This window comes from Pyxicephalus adspersus, chromosome 7 (assembly GCF_032062135.1).
Source record: "Pyxicephalus adspersus chromosome 7, UCB_Pads_2.0, whole genome shotgun sequence".
NCBI lineage: Eukaryota > Metazoa > Chordata > Amphibia > Anura > Pyxicephalidae > Pyxicephalus > Pyxicephalus adspersus.
This window is the reverse complement of record NC_092864.1, coordinates 53,206,232-53,229,425: the sequence shown is the minus strand read 5'-3', so window position 1 is coordinate 53,229,425 and position 23,194 is coordinate 53,206,232. Positions and strand designations below refer to the sequence as shown.

General features: G+C 38.3%; 2 protein-coding genes across 3 annotated transcripts in view; both read left to right on the top strand.

Moving 5' to 3' along the window:
- Positions 1–2,924: 2,924 nt before the first annotated feature.
- Positions 2,925–12,880, top strand: C7H21orf58 (chromosome 7 C21orf58 homolog). Of its 2 annotated transcripts, none has more exons than XM_072418466.1 (10): positions 2,925–3,230; positions 4,495–4,565; positions 5,669–5,729; positions 6,606–6,679; positions 6,812–6,994; positions 7,937–8,051; positions 9,271–9,410; positions 10,789–11,030; positions 11,191–11,249; positions 12,333–12,880. In XM_072418466.1, exons 2-9 carry the CDS (start codon positions 4,506–4,508, stop codon positions 11,237–11,239), a joined length of 924 nt encoding a protein of 307 aa, XP_072274567.1. In that variant the 5' UTR covers positions 2,925–3,230; positions 4,495–4,505; the 3' UTR covers positions 11,240–11,249; positions 12,333–12,880. The 2 variants fall into 2 exon arrangements, with proteins under 2 accessions (XP_072274567.1, XP_072274568.1); XM_072418467.1 differs by having other exon boundaries at positions 11,186–11,249.
- A 4,408-nt stretch (positions 12,881–17,288) lies between these two features.
- LSS (lanosterol synthase) overlaps positions 17,289–23,194 on the top strand; it is a 21,051-nt gene continuing 15,145 nt past the window's right edge. Inside the window, exons 1-6 of the mRNA XM_072418464.1 lie at positions 17,289–17,410; positions 19,671–19,839; positions 20,350–20,488; positions 20,572–20,680; positions 21,930–22,051; positions 22,712–22,808. Coding sequence (XP_072274565.1) covers positions 17,397–17,410; positions 19,671–19,839; positions 20,350–20,488; positions 20,572–20,680; positions 21,930–22,051; positions 22,712–22,808 — 650 coding nt within the window. The 5' untranslated portion in view covers positions 17,289–17,396. The remainder of the gene's footprint in view (positions 17,411–19,670; positions 19,840–20,349; positions 20,489–20,571; positions 20,681–21,929; positions 22,052–22,711; positions 22,809–23,194) is intronic.

Here is a 23,194-nt window from a genome sequence, read left to right as displayed (position 1 = left end):
GGTGCCGTGTGAGGTGTAGGTGGTGTGATATTGGGGATAAAATTAATTCCTTATCTCCCATTAAATGTAAAGGTGTTTGGTCTTTATTTGAAAATCTAACAGACCAGGGTCATAAATTTCCCCTTATCAGATTTTTCTGTATCTGACAACCAACATCCTTGTGTCTCCAGATGTTATAAAACTTAGATAATGCTAGTGGAGTGGCCTCTACTGGTCTAGTTTGGTCTCTTTGAACTCTCTCTATTTCGAAGTGATTAATAATCTGGGGGTTGGCATTTCATAAAACCTGTACTTATGAAATTATTAACAAGGGCATTTTGGAAGGGTCCACATTTATTATCATTATACGTGTGGACACCCTGAAACAGCACCACCCTTCTGTCATTGGATGGTCCTATTAGCCCCACCTCTGTGTTTGGCATCGAAAAAGCCATGTAAGCCTAGCAGAGGGAGATATAACTGATACCATCTTGTTGCTAAGGACAACAACACTGACACATTGAGCACTGCAGGGGGCCCAGTGACTCTAATACCTTGGACTTTTCACAGCAACCTGGACCAAGGCAAATCTAAGTAATATCTCACTGTTTTCCCTTTTATTTCATGTTCTTGCTATTGTTCTAGGAGTAGTCATTTTTCTGTATATGTTTATGCACTGCTTTTTTGTATGTTTTTACTTAATAAACACTATAAAAAGTGTAAGCTGAATCTCTGAATGCATTGTGATTACTGAGACATCCCTGTCTGGAGTGGCAGCGGTTACACAGACAGTATTAAAGAAGCAGAATCATAACTGTGGTTGTCAAGGGTAACGGTGTGTGTTCCGTCTAAGCACGTTGTGGCAGTCTACCTATGAGGGTGTGTTGGGCAAGGGGTAAAAGAGTGGTTAACCTTCCCCTGTGATGGCCTTTCTCAGCCTGCTGGTGTGTGGACTGTTGCTGAGTGTGCTGGAAAGTCTATGCGCAGGGGTGTGGGCTGAAAGGGCGTTTGATACAGGTGGGAGTAGCGGGGTGCTGTGTGAGAATTAGGTGGGTGGCTGTCTGACCTGCGATAAAGCCTAATGGCAAACCAACTGTGACCATCCATGACATAACAGCTTTGTACATAAGCAGGTTCAAGGAAACTCAAGGAACCAATATCCGCCTGAAGAAGCAAGAACTCTGCCTGTAAAACATGTTCGGGCATATATCAGTCTATATAAATTACCTAAGCCATATAATGTTGAGCGATTGACCTTGATATTTGTACACACTTGTTTTTTTATATATTTTTTTTATACCAAAAATAAATAAATTTTCTGATGTTTTAGCTGTACTCCTGCCACTAAAATCCTGTACTTTTACCTTCACCTGCAAGTGGAGATTGCCTTGCCCTCAGCCTTCAATTTTGTTGTTTACAAACATTACAATGACAACTAAGATGCATGTGCAGCTGAACTGAACTTACATATAATGAGGGTAAGATCAAAATGTGCCCAGCTGCCTTTCTGGGCTTCTGGGGGCAGCTTGCCTGCACCCCGTACCAAATGAAGTGCTCCAAAGGTCCCAAATTAGGGGGTTGGTATATCTAAACATCTACTTTCAGACAAATGTTAGTATCTCAATGTCTATTTTTTGGACCATCTTTGCTTGTGTTTGTCCCATAAATGATAAACAATGAATCCACATTATTATTATTATCCACTATTTATATAGCGCCAACCTATTACGCATCGCTTTACAAAGTTCATGTCATTTCTCTGTCTCCCGGTCTCACAATCTAATGTCCCTACCATAGTCATTTGTTATTAACACAGTCAGGTCATTTGAGGGGAAGCCAGTTAACCTAGCTGCATGTTTTTGGGATGTGGGAGGAAACCAGAGTACCTGGAAGAAACCCACACAGACACAGGGAGCTCCTGCAAACTGCAGTGATTGACAGTTAAGCCTAACATTTAGAAAATTTGTGGGTAAGGGCATTTTTTTGTGGTTAGCTCTTTCATGAGGTGCCTGGTGGCATAATTTTTACCATGTTTTGAGGGCAATGAAAAGCACTTTTTTGATCTTTTAATAATGTAAGGTTCATAGGAAGCAACCAGCATAGAATGTTCAAAAGACTTTCAAACCTCAGGAGAAATAGTAGAAATGGGCAGAGTACAGAATGTCATCTGGATTTAAATGTTTAGAGACCTGACAGGGTCTCTTTTTAACCTGGGCAGTTGATTCCTGTCTGGATTTCTATGTCTAAAAGCGGTACATTGTCTTTCATGAAAATTTATTTTACATTGTAGGCCTGTAATTCTTAGGCTTAACTCACAAAATATGTCCAAACAAGAATCTAGTGAACTACCTGAATATAATAAAGTTTGAAACACAAAATCATGTCAAAATAATAAATTAAATGTAATAATAAACTTTAAAAAAAACACAAAAATCTGGTAAAACAAGTATGCATAAATAAATAAAAAAAATTGAAACCTGTAATATAACTGTACAGTAGCAGTCTTGGATTGGATTCAATTGTATTAAATTCAATACGATTATTTTGTATTAATTCCAATACAAAATAATTTGAAATTCCTGCCAAGCCTCCTCGCGACGGCCGCGCGCATTAACATCATCGTTAGCACAATAGCCGGGGGACCGATCAGAGGAATAGGGCGCAGCCAGGGGATAGGATGGGCAGGACACTGGAGGATGCCCGTGGGACCAGGTTAGGCTTTATTAATTTTTTTTTATTATTTTTTAGATTGGATACACACAACAAAAATATATATAAATTTATTTTAAATATTAAATATAGAATATAAATATATAGAATATGGAATACTGACTATGCCCTGCAGCTGAGTAGACAGACTTTGACCTGAGGGTCTAGAGTGCTTGGCCGTGGTCAGGAGCAAGAAACCTTTGTTTTCTGTACATTTGTTGATGAAAATAAAGTAAGTCACAGGCAGCTGTCTCCTTTTGTTTAATTACAGGCACATCCTTGGCAACAGCTATGGATAAACTGATAATTAATGAAAAGATTTCTAAGTGGCATCAAGTTAACTGTCACTATGTAACACAATACACGGGTTACAATGAATGTGGATCCTAGGTGCAGAAAAGGTTGGGCTTGACCAGTCACCTGCCTTGGAGACCAGATTGTTTACAGTGGTGGCAGGTAACAAGCAGTGCTACAAGCAGAGAGATTCAGTGAAGAAAGACAGACACATCACAAGCATACATTAAACTGCCAGGAATATTCAGGTAAATATTGTATTTCTTTTTCTGGGATGGGTCAGCAAAGCTAAGGTGTTTAATATGTGTACTAAACGATTAAAAGGAAATATAAATGTATTTATTTTGGTCAGCAGGATATGGATACTTAAGTTTTGAAAAAACTTTCACTTTTTCCATTTCCTTTAGCTCTTTCTGAAACAATTTAGCTAAAAACCTACATAATTAATCAATGTATATTTATACCCTTGTATTACATATTTAATCTAATCATCAGATTGTAAGATTTTTTGCCAGCTCTAAACTTATTATACGCACTACAATCTGATTTATCTGAATTATGTAATGTATAAATCTACTGTAAACTCGGGACTAGTGTTTTTTTCAAGAGGCACTGCTGTAATTACTGTAACTGCTGAAAACTATTTTTTTCAGCCACCCTTTAAAACTGGTTATGAAATACGTAGGTTATGAAATTAATAGGTTAATTTTTTTTTCTACAATTGTTTGGTTGCGCTTGCTTTGTTGTGTGGGTTTTCAGACAATACTAAATCCCACTTTGCAAATGCATGATTCAGGCAAGTGGTTAATGCAGAAAAGGACAGGTGATGTCCTTTCTGCCATACCTGTTCTTACTCGTCTGAATGCCACAACATTGTCAAATTTTGCTGGGTTGCGCATGCACAGCTCAGCGCTGGTTGCTAGGGAAACCCTACAATTTCAGCTTTCCTTTCACATGCCAGGAATGAATGAATGTCATTTTGGCACAGCCAATCAAGATGTCTAAAGAGCTACAAGCTTTTATTTTTATCAATGAAGTCTTCAGTCTGCATGTGGTCACTATGCCTTCGCTGCCATAGTGGTTACATTGGATCTCAGTCTGATTGGTTTTCAGTCTTTAGTGCAAGGTGAGCATTAAACCTTGCAAAGTGTTAAGTAAAAGGATAAACTAATCCTGTGCTTGGAACAGTAAATCTGGATATGTAAGAGATTGTGATTTACCTTATCCATTTTTGCACTGGTGCTTGGTGATAGGCTCAGCAGAGATATAGCCTTGTGTACAATCTCATTCAAGATCTGACTTGAGTTTACACACTGCTGTCTTTGCTTCTGAATAGAGTGAAAGGGAATGGATAAAAAGCTATGACTTCATAGCTCAAGAAACAGGTAAAATGAAAAGGTTGTTTTTTTTTTGTTTTTTTTTTTGCTTGAGCAACGCCTGGGTTTAGGTCAATAGGGTTTTACTGGATATTTCTCTACTGCGGATCTCTGCTGACTGCTTATTAATTTACAGCCAATTAAAGGATGACGGACCCCTCCTTGATGGATCACATGACTAGGCTAAAGCTAAAACTGCTGGAGAAGGTGAGGACATACTTTTATATTATTTACTCTCCTGTCTTATGGTGCCTCAGCTTCTGAACTATGCGTGAGACATTTCTTCTTTTTTGTCTTTTACTTAAACTGCATTGTGTATTTTTGTAAACTTTGACCAAAGAAAAATTGTTTTTTATTGTAGGAACAAATAAAATTTTGGCATTAGTGTCCTTTAAGCAATGACACCCACCTACTCTTTAAATGCAACCCATCAGCTCGTTTACTTATCTTTCTTCTTGATTCAGTAATTTAATCCATCCAATTTTAATTTAATAGCATACTTATAAAAAATGAATACTAGCCCTGAACCAGTAATTTAAACATTCAGGTTCTCAAATAAAATGCTTGTGGCTGTTAAATAAATATTTATTAATAGGTGTACATGCAGGTCTTCCTACTTCAGTACTTTAGTGACCAAAATCAAGTATTTGACTTGCTGTAGACTACACTTGTTGCAGGTTTGTTTTAAGGTCAATGGCTCCAAGCATATAGCAGCTTGTGACAGCCAGGCAAATAGCTTTTTCATATAGCGGGGAGCTTACATATTGAGTACAGGTTTTGCTTCAAAACATCTAATAATAAGTCCTGCTAATGGAAAAAGAGCAGGTTCAGACCTGTAGTAGGAGCAAGCGACTCTGTGCCTATCTTGGAAGCTGGCACCAAGGTAAGAGCTTTTCCCCTGCCTGCCTCCTCCATTCATTCTCTATTGTGCTGCTGCTGGAGGATACTACATGTAGCATCTAGCCCAATGCTGAGGTACACTTGCATGGGTATGAGATAACCCGGATTGCAACCTTGCTGCCAGTCTAAACATAGCCTAGTAATTGTCAATAACATTAAACAGAGAATCAAAATTTTTATGTTTTATCAGTTTATAAGTGCACAAACATTGAAGACAAATAAAAGATTTGCTACTAGGAAATGTATTTTATGAAAGACAGCCTATTTATTGATATCGGCAATATGGAATGACCTTTGTCTTCCTTGTTACATTTTTACTATTGTTTATATTTAAATGTACATTAGAAATGTATACAGTAAATATTATTATATATGAATTAATAGAGTTGTTTTTTCATGCTTGTTCACAGAGATTAGAAAATGAGCGTGAGATTGCTGATGATTCATCTGATATAGAGCCTACGACAGCAAGTAAAAATAGAAAATTTATACTATTTATACTTATAGTCCTAGCTTCTTGCATATATGTTTATTTTAATTTTGTAGCACAGTTCTCATCAATACATTTGTGGGGTTAGTTTCAAAATCCTTTTTGCTGCAGTTTTCAAATTCCAGTGGATGTATGATACCATATGTAAATGAGTAGAAAAGTAAATGTGCCACAGTGGATGAAAAATTATATGAAAGACACAAGATACACAAGTTAGTGTATCTTTGATGTCTGCAGCCCATGCCAAACATGGTGCAAAGAAAATAACTGATGCAAAAGTTTAACCTTTGCTTTGGCACTATTGTTTCCCTGCAAATAGGCCAATATTATAGCTGCCTGTCTTTTCCTTATCTTTTCTTTATTGACTAAACATGTATGCTCAGTCCAGCTAACTGTACAAGGCACATGTTTTACTTGTTAAGGCTAGAGGCAGCAGTGACCACACAATGCCTGGATATGGTCCACTATTGCCATTAACAGATAGTACAGAGCGATAATTTGTAGATGATGCTAGAACAAGTGTGTGTAAAAAGGAAGAGGCTGGAAAAAGCTCGAAGAAATCAATAGCGCTGAAATTTAAAAAAAAAAATGCTAAAATGTGCAAACGGTATTTGATGAAAAAAAAAACGTTATTTATAATGCTCGGTCTTTAACCAAACCATATGATTTCCAGTTAAGATTTAAATACCAGAACCATTTTAAATACAGTATTAAGTACAGGCAAGAGGTGATGATTGGTTGCTATAAACACAGACATGCTTCTATACAATACTTGCAAATGCACCACATGCAGAGCTCTAGTATGTGCATGACAGTTTTACCTTAATAATGCTATGATTGTTCTGCTTTGTCCTCAGGGAGTTATGATGGACAGGAAGAAGCTTTACAATCTGCATTACGCAGGAGGAAAGATCTGCTGCATAAATTAAGAGTGAGTATAAGAAAACACTTTACAGCAAAGCAGCAAAAAAAATACATGGATAGATATACACAGTCCTGACACCATCATATAGTATGCAATCTTTGTTTTCCCATTATTTGATTATTATGCTTTGATTTGTAGGAGCAACATCTCCTAGAAGAGATAGCTCGGCCACATACCTGGGAAGGGACCCGCAGAAAAAAGCTCAGTATAGAACCTGTAGCAGTCCCTATGCCCGTTTACCACTCATTACCTCCACCAGAACCTCCAGTGCGCTTTTATCCTCCTCCCCCACCAGAACCTCCCAGGATCATTCAGCAGCAGGTATGGTAGTGTTTGTTCACAATTTAATAAAAAACTATATACTGAGTCATTGCTTATTATTGTACTATACAATGCACAAAGCATTCCTGGGCATATTCCTGAGTAAACCTGGAGAAAAAAATCTGAACTAATAAATGGGATGTATGGAAGCAGCAAGATGACATCAAGGTGGCAGAACTGAACATTTTTCTGTGCATAGAGAAATATTAGCAGACTATTGCATTTGTAGTTGCATTAGTTAAAAGCCCCCATAAACAAAGGAGTAATGATCATAGTAGGGGTGGTTCATTTCAGCCTTGCATGTTCAAATATAGTAGGATTGGTATGCAGAACCAAGCAGATAGGCAATGCAAGTTTAATTTAAGGAATTAGGTTTCTAAAGCCCTACCGTGGGTAATTACTTTCTGGCTGGTATTAGAATTGCCAGCACCCTTCCAGAGTTTCAAGGACTGTTTTTTGGTAATAAGCATTTGTAGAACTCTAGGGAAGTTGTAGCTATTATTCTGTTAAAGCTGAGCTGTGACATAGTACAAACCCTTATTCCTATCTACACCATCATTTAATCTTCTCCCACAACTAAATGCTGGAATTGGGGAATAAAAAAACAACAAAAAAAAAAGAAAACCCTTTTTATTCACCCAAAACCATGGTCAACTAGTTTAAGGCATGATGTATACTCCATGGACTGTTGATGACTGGCCTGCATGTGGAGATCAGATCTGTGGCCAGCTGGATCAGCAGGCCCTTGCACCTGTAAATGGAGCTGCCAAGAGATCTGGACAGCGAATTTAATTAGGTGTATCTCGCTTCAATTTGAAAACAACCCTGCAGGGTGGGTATAAATAGGGTTAAAGAGAAGGGCAGGGAAGTTTTCGTTTTTGCCCAGAGATGGACTTTAATTAGGGAAGGTTAACACAAAATTACTTTTTTTTTTATTTACAGTTACCCCAACAACCAGCAACCATTATTCAGCAGTTACCCCCTCAGCAGCCACTGATCACTCAGATTCCTCCTCCTCAAGCCTACCAGCCACCACGCTCAGGCAGCATCAAAGAAGGTCAGTTGATGACAAACTGTTTTCATACACATGTCCTTTAAAATTATTATAAGCATAATGTACCCAAGAACTCCTCCAATAAAATTTGAATTTTCATATTAGCATTTCTATTTTAGAAAGTAACCCTAATACCTTGTAAATTTGAGGATTTTATTTCTTTTTTACTTGTTCAGAAAAGTTTATAAAGTTTGATTTCCTGTTACTTTCTGTCTCAGTGACAATGGTTATTAGGAGGAAAAGTACATCTTCCCAGTGGGAAAACTTAACAGGGGATTCTAACCAACCTCCAGTAACTCCTCCAGATATTGAAAACTAAAAAAACTTTTTACATATACTTAAAAAATCTATGATTGTTTTAATGCATGCCATTAGCCTATCACTATAATAATGATAGAAGCAGAAGAGAAATTACTAGTTGAGTAAGAATTATCAGTGAGTATTGGCTTTACTCTCTTCCAGTTCTGGATCCTATGGCATAAAAAAGCTTTTTAGCGACCCAAGCTTTAACATTAATCCAAGATTTCAATATGGTTGTTTAACTACTACCACCCAAGACAAATCTTCTAAAAAAGAAGCCTCGTTGTCAAACATTCTAAATCCTGGAGTTACATATTTCTCCAGCTTCACCTTATCTCTCAGCACAAGAAGAGATAAAAACTCATTTATCACATTTCATTCAGAAATAGCTGCTGAATCAAAAGAATTTGGATACCTCTCAAAAAATGAATCCTCCCTTGCTTTACTATACTATGTATGCTATAGGATACTTTTTGAGGCTTCTCCTAATCCTGAAAACTGGGAGCAGGAGACACCCAACTATGTTTTCCCTATAGTAAACACAAGGACGTTAGTAAATCATTAGCAGTTTGTCGTTTAGTGATCTAGCATCCAGCAAACAATGTCAAGCCCACCATGCACAAGGCGAGGGGAGGGGACACAGGGGCGTTTTCTTTGCCTTTTTTTCTCCTTTATAAAAACATTATTAGTACTAAGATTGGCCTACTATTGATTGTAGAAAAAAAATTTCTGCATTACCCTTAGCATTTATTCTCTAATTTGCATCTCCCTCAGACACACTACCTGAATGACATTAAATATTAGAGTTCTAAAATATATAGAATAGGCAGGTGCTTTGTGGGTGCATTCACACCATAAAATATTAAGAAACTTCAGTCTATCTTCCAATAAATAAATCATTTTTGTTGCTTTCTTTTAAAAGACATGGTGGAAATGATGCTTATGCAGAATGCTCAGATGCACCAGATTATTATGCAGAACATGATGCTGAAAGCACTGCCCCCTATGGCACTGTCCCAACCTGGCGGAAATGTACCACCTTCTCCATCTCAGCCGCAACAGGTAATCCTTACACTTTAAGTTTCACATATTGCCTAGTAGAACTAAACTAGTTGGTGGATATTGAGCACAGTATACTTGCCTAATATAGCAAATACTTACCCTCTTGCAAGACATCATTAATACTAATGCCTTATAAAGTGTATTTTACCTTTAGAAAGAAATGTAAATAGCACTACTTATCTGGGATGTGCTATTATCTAGATTTACTTACCGTGGCCCTCAAGTGCGTGTGTCCCAAGCTCTGATTCTTTAAGCTGAAATGTACTGGATGATACTTTTGTCTCTCTAAAGCTACGTACACACGTCAGATTTTTATCGCCCGATAATCGGCATCGGCCAATTATCGGGCGAAAATCTGCCGTGTGTACAGTCGGTGTCGTCCATCGTCCGGACGACCGACCTGCCGGATCCACGGACAATGGACGACAGCCGATCCTAATGAAAGGGAAGGGGAGAGCGCGCAGCAGGGTGCCCCTCCGTCGCTCTCCCCCTCCCCTCTCCATAGAGCATGAATGGTGCTGTATGTACAGCACCGTTCATGCATCGTGCACTCCCTTGTCGTTGGAAAGGATCGTGAAAGATCCTTTCCAACGACAAAAATTGGAAGTGTGTACGCAGCTTAAGTCTTGTTAGTGTCAGTGTGATGGATAAAAAATCTGATTATAAGCATTCCTTGGAGAAATCACCATACGTGGCTTTCTCCACTAATGCTCACATGTTTTCTGAAGAAGATCAGCCATTTTAAGGCAACACTGGAGCAAATCTGGGAAGGCATTTTCTAAAAGAAATTGTAAATATAACAACCCTTCTAATTCTTCCTAATCTTTCTGGCAACACTACAAACACAGTCTTAGGCTAACATTTAAAGAGAGTGAATAAACATAAAAACATATGATGTTTAGCTTCTTGCTTCTGATGCCCTTTGCACCCCAAATATTAGCTGCCTATTTAAAGAAGGTAAGGGATTTTGCTAAATCAGTGGTTGCCAACCTTTTTGGACCCACGGACCACTAAATTTACTGGCTCCGGATCATGCATGCGCAGGGAGCCAGGTGTCACTGAAAGGGGAAGAAACTTCCCTCATAGTGACATGATGCCAGAACCCGCCCACTCTCCAATTACAGGTCTGAGCCTGCGATGGGAGAGTGGGCGGGGTGTGTCCAGAGAGCCCTGAGCCTGTGACCTGTATGTGGGACATGGCCCATGGCTCTGGGCGGTGCGCCCCCCCAAGCGAGGTCCTTCTGCTGACCCTGGTCCTGACTGGCCAGAGCCATGGACCACCAAAAGATTTTCTAACGGACCACTGGTTGGCGAACGCTGCTTTAATTTTTAAGTTCAAAATTATTGTCTTTATGCTATGTTTTTCAATTTTTTCTAGGATCCTAACTATGCCAGCCCTGTAGTGCTTAGAGCAGACAAGGTCCGCCCCACCTCAGTGCATCACCATCACCACTATACACCTCCTGGTCTTCCTGCAGCTCCACCCACTCTACAGCCAACAGTTGGCTATCCAATGTGGCCTCAGATGATGCCTTCAAATAGCATGGGGCATATGAATGGAATTCCTCATGCAGTGCATCATGTCACTGGCCCAACTACAACATTACCAGCAATGAACATGTAAGTTATATACAAAATGGGAAACTAGTAACTTGAAGGTGTAATGAAAACAGTATTTAGTATAGTTCTAGTTCCTTGTCATCATGGTTCAGTTCCACCTAGGGTTTAATGTTCATGTACCTTATCTGCCCTCTTATAACATTTCCTTTTTCAAGTGTAGCAATGGATGGAATCACCCCCAGAGTGCCGAGCGTTCTATAAGACCATAAAGTTGATAAGGTGAGTGTTAGAATGTAAGGCATTTTTTAAATTTCCTAAAGCATTTAGATCAAATAAACTACTTTTAGATAAATCAGATTTAGGTAATTGTGCAAACAGCAAAACTCTTTTAAATCATATTTATATGTACTGATAATCTATGAACTCATACAGATGCTTGTATTTCAGTATATATCTTTCTTAATATTTTTAAATGACTTTTCCTCTCCAGTACTTAGTTACTTCCCAGTAAATTATTTTGTAAAATATGCTAGATGTGATTAAACATACAAAAATAAAATACTTACTTGTAATCTCACTATCATGTACTGCATCTTTACAGACACAATAGGGTTAAAGTGAGTCCAGCTGCAATTTTGTATCACGGATGCATAATCTTCATATGTGTACAGAACATCAATAGCAAACAGCAAAACTAAAAGTATCTTAAAACATGAAATAAAATATGAAAAGAAAGGGGGTTATTGTACCTGATAGATTTAAGAATGCATACTGTAAATCCATCCTTATCCAAAAGCATGCACCAGCCACAGCTTTTTATCTCCAAGGGCAAGCTTGGCTTATTGTGCAAGATATCAAATGCTTCTCTTTGGGGAAAACTGTGCTGGCCTTAACTAGTCCAGACAGTATAACATGATTTACTTTTTGTACATCTGAGATATGTGTTTATACTATAATATATAATATATTAGAAGCCAAAGATATGTTCTACAATGTTTGAAAATCATATATACTCCTTTATCACATTTCATCCACACAACAGGAAATAGCTGCTGAATCAAAAGCATTTAGTAACCCTCTCAAAAATGATGCATCTCTTTTAGGTGTATTTTTTCATGTACGTGTGGTCTGCAACTGTTGCCAAGTAAAGCAATGATAAGAATGTCCATCCTGGCCCTTTACAATCCAGGCAACAATTTGAAAAGTTACAGAATAAAGAAACAAGATTTTGTATGTGGGGCTTAATTAATAACAATGATTTCCAATATCATTATTGACATATTATAAAATTTATTTGGTCTTGATATCAAATATGTTTATATACATCCACCTTGATGGACAATCCTTTATTTTTTTTTGCAGATATTACCCAGGTGCGGCAGGAAATATTGACTATGTATAGAGTTCATCAATGAAAGACTCAGATAAAAACACCTATCCATACAAGACGGTTGTAAGGCTTGTCAAAGATGACAAACAGAAATCCCAGGATGATTACCGCTAGCCTTTATACTCAGGAAATCCTTCTGACTTTGTACAGGTAGACTGTGGGCCTGATTTACCTACGTGCGCAAAGTATGTTGAGTTTCAGTGAAGAAAATCAATGCATCGCAATCATGTTCAGGGAATTAAAGAAAAATAGGAGATTCTCATGCCTGTGACTGGAAGTTGCATTGTTATCACAAAGTTGTTGTTCACTTCACTTTACATTTATTAAATTAGGCCCTGTGCTCTTACATATCTCTTAGATCATACTACAAGACAATTATTTGTAAAACTACATTTGATTTATTTTATTTGTATTCATTATTGTATTTAAACTCTATTCTATTTTAGTATCTATTCTATTTCAATGTACAAAGATCCCTATGCATTTTAAGTTACAAAATATGTATTAAAGAAAAGGGATGCTTAAATACCAACTTTGATTTTTTTGAGTTTGTCAGGTTCCATGTTCTGTGGAGAGTTATGGAATTAACCACAAGTTTCTTAATTTTCTTGGTCTCCCACCAATAGATTCCTTTCCTTGTATTCCCGCCCTGACTTCCTACAATAGCCATTACTTTCATAATCTCTGGAAAGATTTAGGTGGCAATGCTCAACCCAGAAATTTATTTAAGCCGGGTGGGAAGAAATTGTAGGTGGGTGGCAGCACCTGTATTGTGACAAAACGCTTCAGTAACCACCGAAAAACAGCCGGGTAGGTGCAAAAAAGTGCCGGGTGGTGCGCCCAGCTAAAAGGGCCTGGGGAGAACCCTGGGTGGGCTTGGATGTTTTTTGATTACCTGCATTTGAACTATGAAATTTAAAAATTGGTGAATGGACTAAACAGGTGCATTATACATAAAGAGCAAAACAGCTACTATGTAGTGACAGAATTTATAGCGCAGGTCCTATTTTCTTAAGGTCACCACCACATTTTAAATGTTTCCAGAGCTAGAAACAATATAGGAACCCAAGAACTAATGCCACCCAAAACTGAAATTTTAGTATTGCATGGTCGCAGCCCAGTTCAAACAATTGTATTCCATAAATTACATGTACTATGTTGGCAACTGTTTTCAGACTCACCCAACAGTGAGAATTATTCTAAAAAGCACAACATCAATAAATAAGTACTATGGGACTGCAATATTGACAGATTTGGGAAGGGGCAAGGAAAATGGCCAAATATATATTGTAGTCTGCATGCTAGTGGGTTTCAGCCCTTTGACAACAGGAAATATTATTGGGTATAGTACACTAATAAAAGTTTGAAATAAAATTAACATATATTGAAACCCAATCACCTAAAGCTCATGTACACAAAAATTTAAAAAAAATGTAGGTTTCCATATTGGTAATCCACAGCCTAAAATAATACCTGGTGATCCTTCTATAGAGATGATTGTGCAGCTATTTTGCTGTTGCTCACAGTTCACAGAGATCTACAATGTCACCCACTCATGCAGTCTGTTAATACAGACTAACACAAGTGGAAAATAATTTGTATATTGCATAAGGTATGTTCTTCTATTGTCAGTATTAGAAAATTGCTTTGAGAAATGCTTTACAATCTTTGTTGGAGTATATGGCCTTGATTTAATAAAGCCCTCCAAGGCTGGAGTGAATTCACTTTCATCTGTGAAGCTGGGTGATCCAGCAAACCTGGAATGGATTTCCTAAAAGTCATTAGCTATTTGTTAGCAAAGGTTTTAAATTCTGGACCAGATCTATTCCAGATCTATAGTTTGCTGGATCACCCAGTTTCACTGATGAAAGTGTATCCTCTCCAGCCATGGAGAGCTTTAATAAATCAGGACATATGTATTTAGACAGGAAGTAGTTGCATAGGATCATTACCACAAAGGATGCAAAAATTGTATGTTTATTCAATAAAATTTGAGGACACAGTGCTTTACCAAATTTAATGTAATTCCAAGACTTACATCTCTGATATTTTAAACTCATAAAAAAGGCAAAACAATACTGTATAAAAGTTGGAACAGGCATAGGCAAACTACGGCCCGCGGGTCGTATACGGCCCAATTCGGTTGTTGCTTCGGCCCTTTGGGTGTTCTGCAGCTCTGGTCAGTGCCACCCCGAACAGGGTCACTGACACAGCCCGCCCAGTCTCCCATCACAGGCTCTGATCTGCGATGGGAGAGTGGGCAGGGTTTTGCCATCATGACGTCATGTTCAGGGGCGTCATGATGGCATAACCCAGCACACTCTCCCATGGACCTGGCCACTCTGGCAAATTTGTTTTCAGGTTGTGGCCCCTGACTAAAAAAGTTTGCCCACCCCTGAGTTAGAACAATGAGCAACATAGGCTGATAAAATGATGTAAACATAATATTATTTTTATTAATAATAAACAGTATTCAGATAATGCCAACATCTTACACTGTACATAGGGGTAACAAATGACCAACAGATACAAACAATGACAAAGGAGGAGGAGAGAACCCTTTCCATAAGAATTTACAATCTAAGAGGAGGGGAAAGTAGCACACAATAGGAGGCGATTAAATTCTGACAAATGTGACAATTCCATGTTCTGGCTTTGTTTTTTTGTTTTTTTTAAAGCAATAGAATATATGGAAAGAAAAGCAAAGTCAAAAGGTATTGTGGTCTACTGCAATCAACTACACTAGTTAAGTAGGTAAATGAGAAGGCACATGGATGTCTCAACCGGTTGGCCTTCTCATGCCAAATATCATGGAAAACAATCATATAGGAAATCAACTTTATTATATATCACTGGTGACCGTTTTTTCGTATATTTTTTCGTAGCATTTTACCATCCAAGTAGATTAAAGGTCCAAATGCTTACTTACAATGTCCTCACAATTAGGAGTTAATTAGCCAAAACCTACTTTAAAATCTATTTATGAGGTATTTATAAAGAGCTGACATCTTCCATAAATTTACACCATAGTCATGTCACTAACAGAGGAGCTTACATGAGGTGTGACATTACGAGCGCTAATGTCACTACCATGTTAAAAAAGTATATAATTAACACAGTCAATGGACAATTTGGGGGATGTCAATTCACATAGCTGTTTTTGGGATGTGGGAGAAAACTGGAAAGCATGGAAGAAAATAGAAAGACTATACAAATTGTATGCAGATAGCATCCTAGCGAGGGCCAGATTTCCCATAAGGCCACCTAAGCGTGGCCTAGAGCAGTGTGACCCGTAGGAGTGGTATTACAACATCTCTAAGTGGAACTGGAACCTGTTGCAGTAACAGTTACAGGAAGAACAAAGTAAAAGTGAAAATGATTATACTGAGGTCACATACAATCCAGGGTAACATCTCCCCAGTCCCTTTATCCCTCTTCACTCTTTCTCCCCCTCCTGTCTATCCTTCTATCTCTTTCTCCCTCTCTCTTCCTCTCCCTCTCTCTCCCCCTGCTACTCTTTCTCTTTTCTCTCTCTCCTCTCTCCCTCTTCTCCTTCCTCCCTCTTATTCTCTCCCTCACATGCCTCTCTCTCCATACTCCCTCCCTCTGCTCCTCTGCCTCTCCACCCTCTCTCTCCCTTGTATGCTCTTTCTTTCACGTCCCCCCCCCCCACGGGGTCAGGAAAAAAACGCCACTGGGGGGGGGCGCTGTGGCGCACCAGCCAGAGCCGCGGACCATGTCTCCTGTTTGGACACGCATGCCCACTCTTATATTGCAAAGAATTCTTCGGTGGTCCATGGCTCTGGCTGGTCCGCCCCAGGCTCAGGGTGGTGGGCGGGTTGTCTCTCTGAACACAACCCGCTTAATGTGAGTGTGCGGGTTCAGGTATTGTGACGCCACTTTGGGGGAAGTTTCTTCCTCTTTGAGTGACACAGGCAGTGGTGTAGTGGAGCAGGAACATTTACTGTGCCCCCTTTTCTTTTTTCACACTACACTGTAAACTGGCCTTGATCCTAGCTAGAAGTCAAACTTGGAAACCCTACACTGTGTCACAAACTGTGTGGTTGCGAACACCAAGGTGTTATGTTCCACTGGCCCCAATATGAAATTATTTATCTCCTTTCTAGGCTGCAGCACTGGAAAACATAACGCAACAACTATAAACATGTCTGAAAAAGCTTTGCATATAAGAGAGGCAAATTCGGTTCCTGTGCATTATTAAGTGAATTTGATCTCTAAACTTAAATGAACTCCATATAGTATGATTTTTTTTTTTGAAAAATGACAGTGTGGGATCTACTGTGGGCATATGCATGTTTATTTGTTAAAATACAAAGGTAAGTGCACAATAAATAATCTAAATGGATGTGAAAGATTCACATGAAATCACACATTTTCTGCATTGATTAACTTACCTAGCGCAAAAGCTTTTTATTATAAAAATATAGATAAAAACTTACTGTTAAAGTACAAAACCCAATAAAGTTACCCTTCATAAGAAACTGTTGTGTCCATTAAATGAGGCTGAGCAAAGTGCAGTAACCACTCAAGCAGATAATCAGATTTCTGCTCTTTGCATACCAACTTTTTAAAAATAACGTTTCTATGCGTAACTATTCCATAACAGCAGGAATACAGAGTATAAATAGTCAGCTGAGGCTGATTCTTATACTTGGGGTTCAGTAAACTCCGCAGGTTCGGGATCCCTAAGAGTTCAACATCTGATAACAAGCTGTCAGTGCGGTTACACTGTACACAAATACAGCTCGCCTCATTGGTCCATCGCTATCAGCCCCGCCCAGTTATCACTGCCACAAAGTTACTCTGATTGGCCTTCATTTGCTCTGCTCATGTCAGCATACCATGATGCAGGATCAGACGGCACACTGCATTCTGGGAGATGTTGTTTTTACTGTATGTTGCAACCTGAGCTTCTGAGCGCTACAAACTACAACTCCCAGTAGTCTTTGCGTCACTAGACAATCCCTCTTAATTTAAGTGCTGCGCTAGTGACCAGAGGGAGAGACAGCACAGCTATGAGTGAGGGAACGTAAGTATTATAGTTGTGTGTCTGTCTGATGTTTATGTCTAAAATAACTTATTTCAGTCGCTTACTTTTAATTATAAAACCAGGCTTTCTTACAGGTATGCAGACCACAACTCCTTTGGTCTCAAAATACTGTTATTTAGGCAATTTATGCAGTGAATGACATGGCTATGGGCTTTGTAAGGCACTGTATAATATGTCAGTGTTATAATAACACAAGATAAAAATAGAAATAAATATTATTTATTGAAATGCAACATGCAAGATCAAAAATAAAAATAAATACATCAAAATCCACTGAAATGGCTTACCTGTTATGTTATATTAAAAATAATATATGTCATCATCATAACCATTATTTTGATTGGGTATTGTTGTTCCCAACATGGGATATTTGTAGGCACCTCAAAACACATAAATTGGAAAAGATAAAATGTACAATATTACATGTACTTGTAAAATAACATAACAATGCTGTAGTAATATATCAAAGGTGGAAGTTGTGTAATTATAAGGGAGAGACATCCATATAAATAATAGGTAGTGGGTGTAACGCAATGTATTACGCTAAGGACGCTTCTTCAGGAGTGTTATAAAAATATGTTATGGGTTGGAGCATAGATAACTCTTAAAGCAGAACTAAATCTAAAACTCACTAACTTTCCGCAGATGCCAGAACAAGATGATGGCGGCACTTCCTCCACATTCTGGATTGGGGCCCGTGTTGTTATCTGCCTTCGTCCCCGGGACCCAATCCAGAAAAGCTCCGGAGAATTGTGGAGGAAGTGCCATCATCATCTTCTTCTGGCTTCTGTCTACATCACCCAATCACGTACAGTGCAGGTGTGAGATCAGGTGATGTAGCCTGCTGTAAATGATGAAAAAAAGCTCCTTCTGCACAGAAGGGGCAGCCAGAAGCCTCCAGGGATGTGTGACGTGAGTAATACCAGAAGATTTGCACTCCCATTCCGCTGTGGTAAAGACAGAAAAGGAGGGGCTTCACCTTTCTTTTTTTTAATAAAATGTTTTAAACCCCCCACCCCTAGAAGAGAAGGTAATTTTACCTTGCATAAAAGCGTTGTCTACCCTTTTGTGTAAAGTAAAAATTAATAGGTGGGCTTTATTGTACACTAGATAAACGATCTAGTGTAAAAGATCTATGAAGTGAGCCTCTAACTAAAAGATTGGACACACTCTTATCCTATCCTATTGAGACCTAGCTTATATACCGAAGGAAGAGCACACTTCACTTTTTGTATGAAAAACCTATGAGCCTCAAACCTCTTTCTTTCCTCTCTATTCATTTATACCTAAATACCATATAGAGGTGGCTCAACATATAAACACATTCATAGTGTTTAGCATAGCATATAGTGAGGAGGAGTAAAACCCTTTCTATAAAAGATTGGACACACTATTATCCTATCCTATTGAGACATAGCATATATACCGAAGGAAGAGCATAGTATTCTTGGAGCAGAAATATTGGGAAACAAATGATTGATCTGTCCATTCATCAAAAACCAACTGGCAGAGTTAGATAGTCAGTGCAAGAAAGCTAGCGGTATAGAAACAAGTGTGAACTGCTCCAAGTTCGGCTGGCTGCACCTCACTACTCACATGCTTTCATTTCTGCTTGAAGAAGCTAAAAAATTAGTGAAACGTGTTGAATTACCCCCCCCCCCCCCAAAATGCTGTTCTTTTGAATATTTATATGGATAGTATACATCAGTTCTGGTTTATTGCAAAGTTGTGTCTAGGTAATTTAATTTATGTTATATGTTGTTGTTTTATGTATTTGTTTTTATCCTGATGTAAATAAAGGAACTTGCATTTTATCCTGTTTTGTATTTTTGTGTTTTAAGATGCCTAAAAAAAATCCTAGTCAAACCTATGATAATCGGGATTGGCATAGAAAGAACCATAGTCGTGTTCTTAATGTATTTAATTGCCACTAGCTGATCAAAAACAAAACAACAAGATCAGACAAGGTTTACATTGATACATCTGTACCTAATGTTGGGATCTACTTACCGATGGTCACTGAGGCCCCTGGAGCTGTCAGTCAGTGTGTGTAGTAACCAAACAGGAGTTTATGCATTGCAGTGCTGAAGTTTATCACTTAAAAGAAACCTCTCGGGAGATAAATAGAAAGGCTGATATTGCTTTTCTGAACATAATAGTTCCATGTCCTTCATGCTTATTATCTTCAAATATGCATAATAATATATATGTAAAGCTAAACTTTCTATCTATCCATCAGGTGCCTGCGAAGAAGGGGGGGCCCTTATAAAACTGATCCAGCAACAGATCTCACACGTTGGCGCCTTACTTGCAAAGAGGGCAGGCAGACTTGGCACTATGTGGAAGAAGAAGAAGAAGAAGCAAGACCACAGAGTTTGCTGGAGGCACATTCATTAGGACTGACTACGGTAAATAGGCAAAGTGACATTCAACCTTATGACTGCTTAATAATACATCAGGTGATTTTGTCAGATTTCTATTAGATATGTTAGTTGTGAGAGAGATATGTAGTCTGCTATTTCTGAGCTGTTTCTGAAAATGCTAGATGCCTGGCTGTAATGTTAATGATTTGGTGGTAATGCTTTCCAAAACAATGGCCACACAGCCAGGCACTGTACCTACTAACTATAAGAGGATGCTATTAGAGAACTTACCCTTTGTGTATCTTTACTGCTGTAACACTGATCGACTGAGACAAAACTATCTCAAGAAGCTATTTTTTAAACTGAAATACACACATGGTGTCTGGGTTCTAACAACCATCCAACATTTATATTTTTTAACTTACTTAAATTTTTAACACCTAAGGGCAAAGTAAGGGAATAATTTGGGGTCACTATGTGCAGGAAATCTGTGTGCTTATTGTTTGCTACTTCTGTGTACAAGCTAAGTAACATATGTTTTGTTATTTTACACAGAGTAACCTTCTGAAGGAATTGCCCAAAGCCCGTTCTGCCCAGGATGGAGCTGATAATGGAATGACTTTTTATTCTGCTTTACAAGCTGAAGATGGACATTGGACTGGTGACTATGGTGGACCACTTTTCTTAATGCCAGGTGAGGATTACCAACTATTTTAGGCCAAGTTCAATCTGCTTTTTAATTTGCAAACTTGATGTAAATTCTGTGGTGCTTTCCAGGTCTCTTGATTGCATGTCATGTAACTCAAACTTCACTTCCTGAGGCCACAAAGAAGGAGATGGTGCGTTACCTGCGTTCTGTGCAGCTTCCAGATGGAGGATGGGGCCTGTAAGTCGACAGCCTAATTAAAACTACAGGATTAATGCTTTCATCTAACTTTTAGAATGTTTTTTTCTGGACTGCAGACATGGAAGAAGTGCTTTAGTGAAATATCTTTAGTCTTATAGAAATCATCCTAAAAGTAAGGGAGAAGAATTTTTGCATTACAATAATGGCCGTTTTAAAAAGACCCCCTTAGGATATAAATATGCTTATCTGTCATCTAAGGACTTGATTTATAAATTATTCCCATGTCAATTCGCTCATAATATTTGTTTATTTCCTATTGTGGCAGCTGTGCACTTTTGATAATTGGCTGCTAGATAGCAGAATGAGTCATTGTTTTAATAGGAACTAAAAGGAAAAGAGCTACAACTATCTGTCAGCGAATTTCAGAGGAATTGACAGGGGGAATAATTTATAAATAGAGCTGTAAGAGTTTTTTAAAAGGTGCCCATTATGCTACTGTTATCCTCATCCTTGCTTTACCATTTAGTGGGTCACTAGCTTAACACAAGTATGCACACTGTATTTTTCAACCTTTTTAACATGGGGGAACCCCTTAATATAACTTTCAGGTTCTCAGGGAAACCCATCTATAATTACTATATCTATAACTCATAATACATATTACTACTTATAGTATTGTGTTGGTCTGTGAAAGAATGCCTCTTGCATTGCTGGCCAGTGGAAAGTCTGTCACCCTTTTAGATCATTGGTGTCACCTAAACTGACCTGAGAGGCACAAATTGCAGGCTGGCAATGATAATCTGCTGTTTTTGAATGACCAGTCATGTCAACCTTTTACTGGTTGAAGTACTGCCTATTTGAGAGGTAGCAAAACCACTTGGTAAATGAGCTTGCACAGAAGACTGACAACACTTTCGATTTATGAGGCACTGATTTAGGACTAACTTACACAGAGAGCTATGGACCAGCTAGCTGCTAGCCAAATAGAGTTAAGAGGTTGGAACAGTTGGCAGCTAGTTGTTCAGTAGGTGCTCTGTTTAAATTGTCTCACGTATTGTCAGCCTGCAACCGGAAGTGCTGCTACAGGCATTTACTTAGGAAATCTACAGTGTAAACTGTAAGGCATACATTCTAAAATTAAAAGTAGAGGTTACACACACTTTAAGGGGGGCTAAAAGCATATTTTTATGACAGTTGTATATTGTGTTTCGCTGGTTTGCTCAGACACTCTACATTCCAGTTGAGTATCTCAAGCAATTAATTCTCTTTCTTTCCTTCTTTCATTCAGGCATATTGAAGATAAGAGCACTGTCTTTGGCACAGCTCTCAGTTATACCTCCTTACGTCTTCTCGGAGTATCGCAGGATGATCCAGATCTGACTCGGGCCAGAAACAATCTTCATAGTAAAGGTACATTGTATGCAGAAAATGTTCTCTATTAGCACAGCTACCAAGCTACATTTATGAGTTTTTCTGAATTTCCAAACAGAAGACTCATTCAGCAATAGAGGTCTCTTAGAGCTTCTCGGCTTTAATTGAACTTGGCAGGTGTTCACATACAGTACTAAATACAGGTGACATTCTGATATAAGGGAACATTATGATATAGGACTGTTTAAAAGAGGAAATCTGTTAAAGCACTGAAGAATCATAAAAATCCTTACTGAGAAAAAAAAAGACAAGGGCTGGTGCTGGTGCAGTCAGATCAAGTCAGATCTGGTGCAAGTATACAAGTAGTAGTAGTTTTACATTTAGTAGTAGTTTACATTTAGTAGCACCATGCTGGTGTCAGGTCTATGACTTAGAATGTTATTGGAGAGAGCCTGCAACGTCACAGTTATACTCCTGGTCAGAGGTAATGGGAAATTGACTGAAAATTGCCATGGTAAACTCTAAAAAGACTTGGTTTTCTTTTTTCATGTAGTTTTCTTTAGGTGAATATTTGATCTGCCATTTTTACCCAGATTTCAGCTAAATGGCTGTTCTGGTGACCCAGAGCCTTTGGCAGGTTGCCAAAACACATTTGTGTACCCTTACCATCTTACCTGGTCTCACTTTTTTCTGTCTCAGGTGGTGCTATTGGAATTCCTTCCTGGGGAAAGTTCTGGCTAGCTGTGCTTAATGTCTATAGTTGGGAGGGGATGAACACATTGTTTCCAGAGATGTGGTGAGTTATTTTGTTGTTGTTTTTTTTTTCTTGCATGATATAGTGGTTCTGTTCTTCAACATTTTTCTTTTTGTCTTAACATAACAGAATGTATAAACTTGAAATAGGATGGCAGATACATTTGTGTTTTTATGCATCCTTTTAGGTTGGCTCCATGTTTTATTTCTTATTCCTTTTTCCAAGTATTTTATAATATAAAACACACTTCATCTTACCATTATTTGCTTTTTGAGCTCTGCCAGTCATTAGTCTTCCAGTAATGAGATAGGTGTGATAAATATATATCCATCCAGACACCAATAAATGACATTGGCATTTTCAGTGTAAATATGTCACAGATTAAAACAGTTGTTGCTGTACATCTTACATTAAGCTACGTACACACG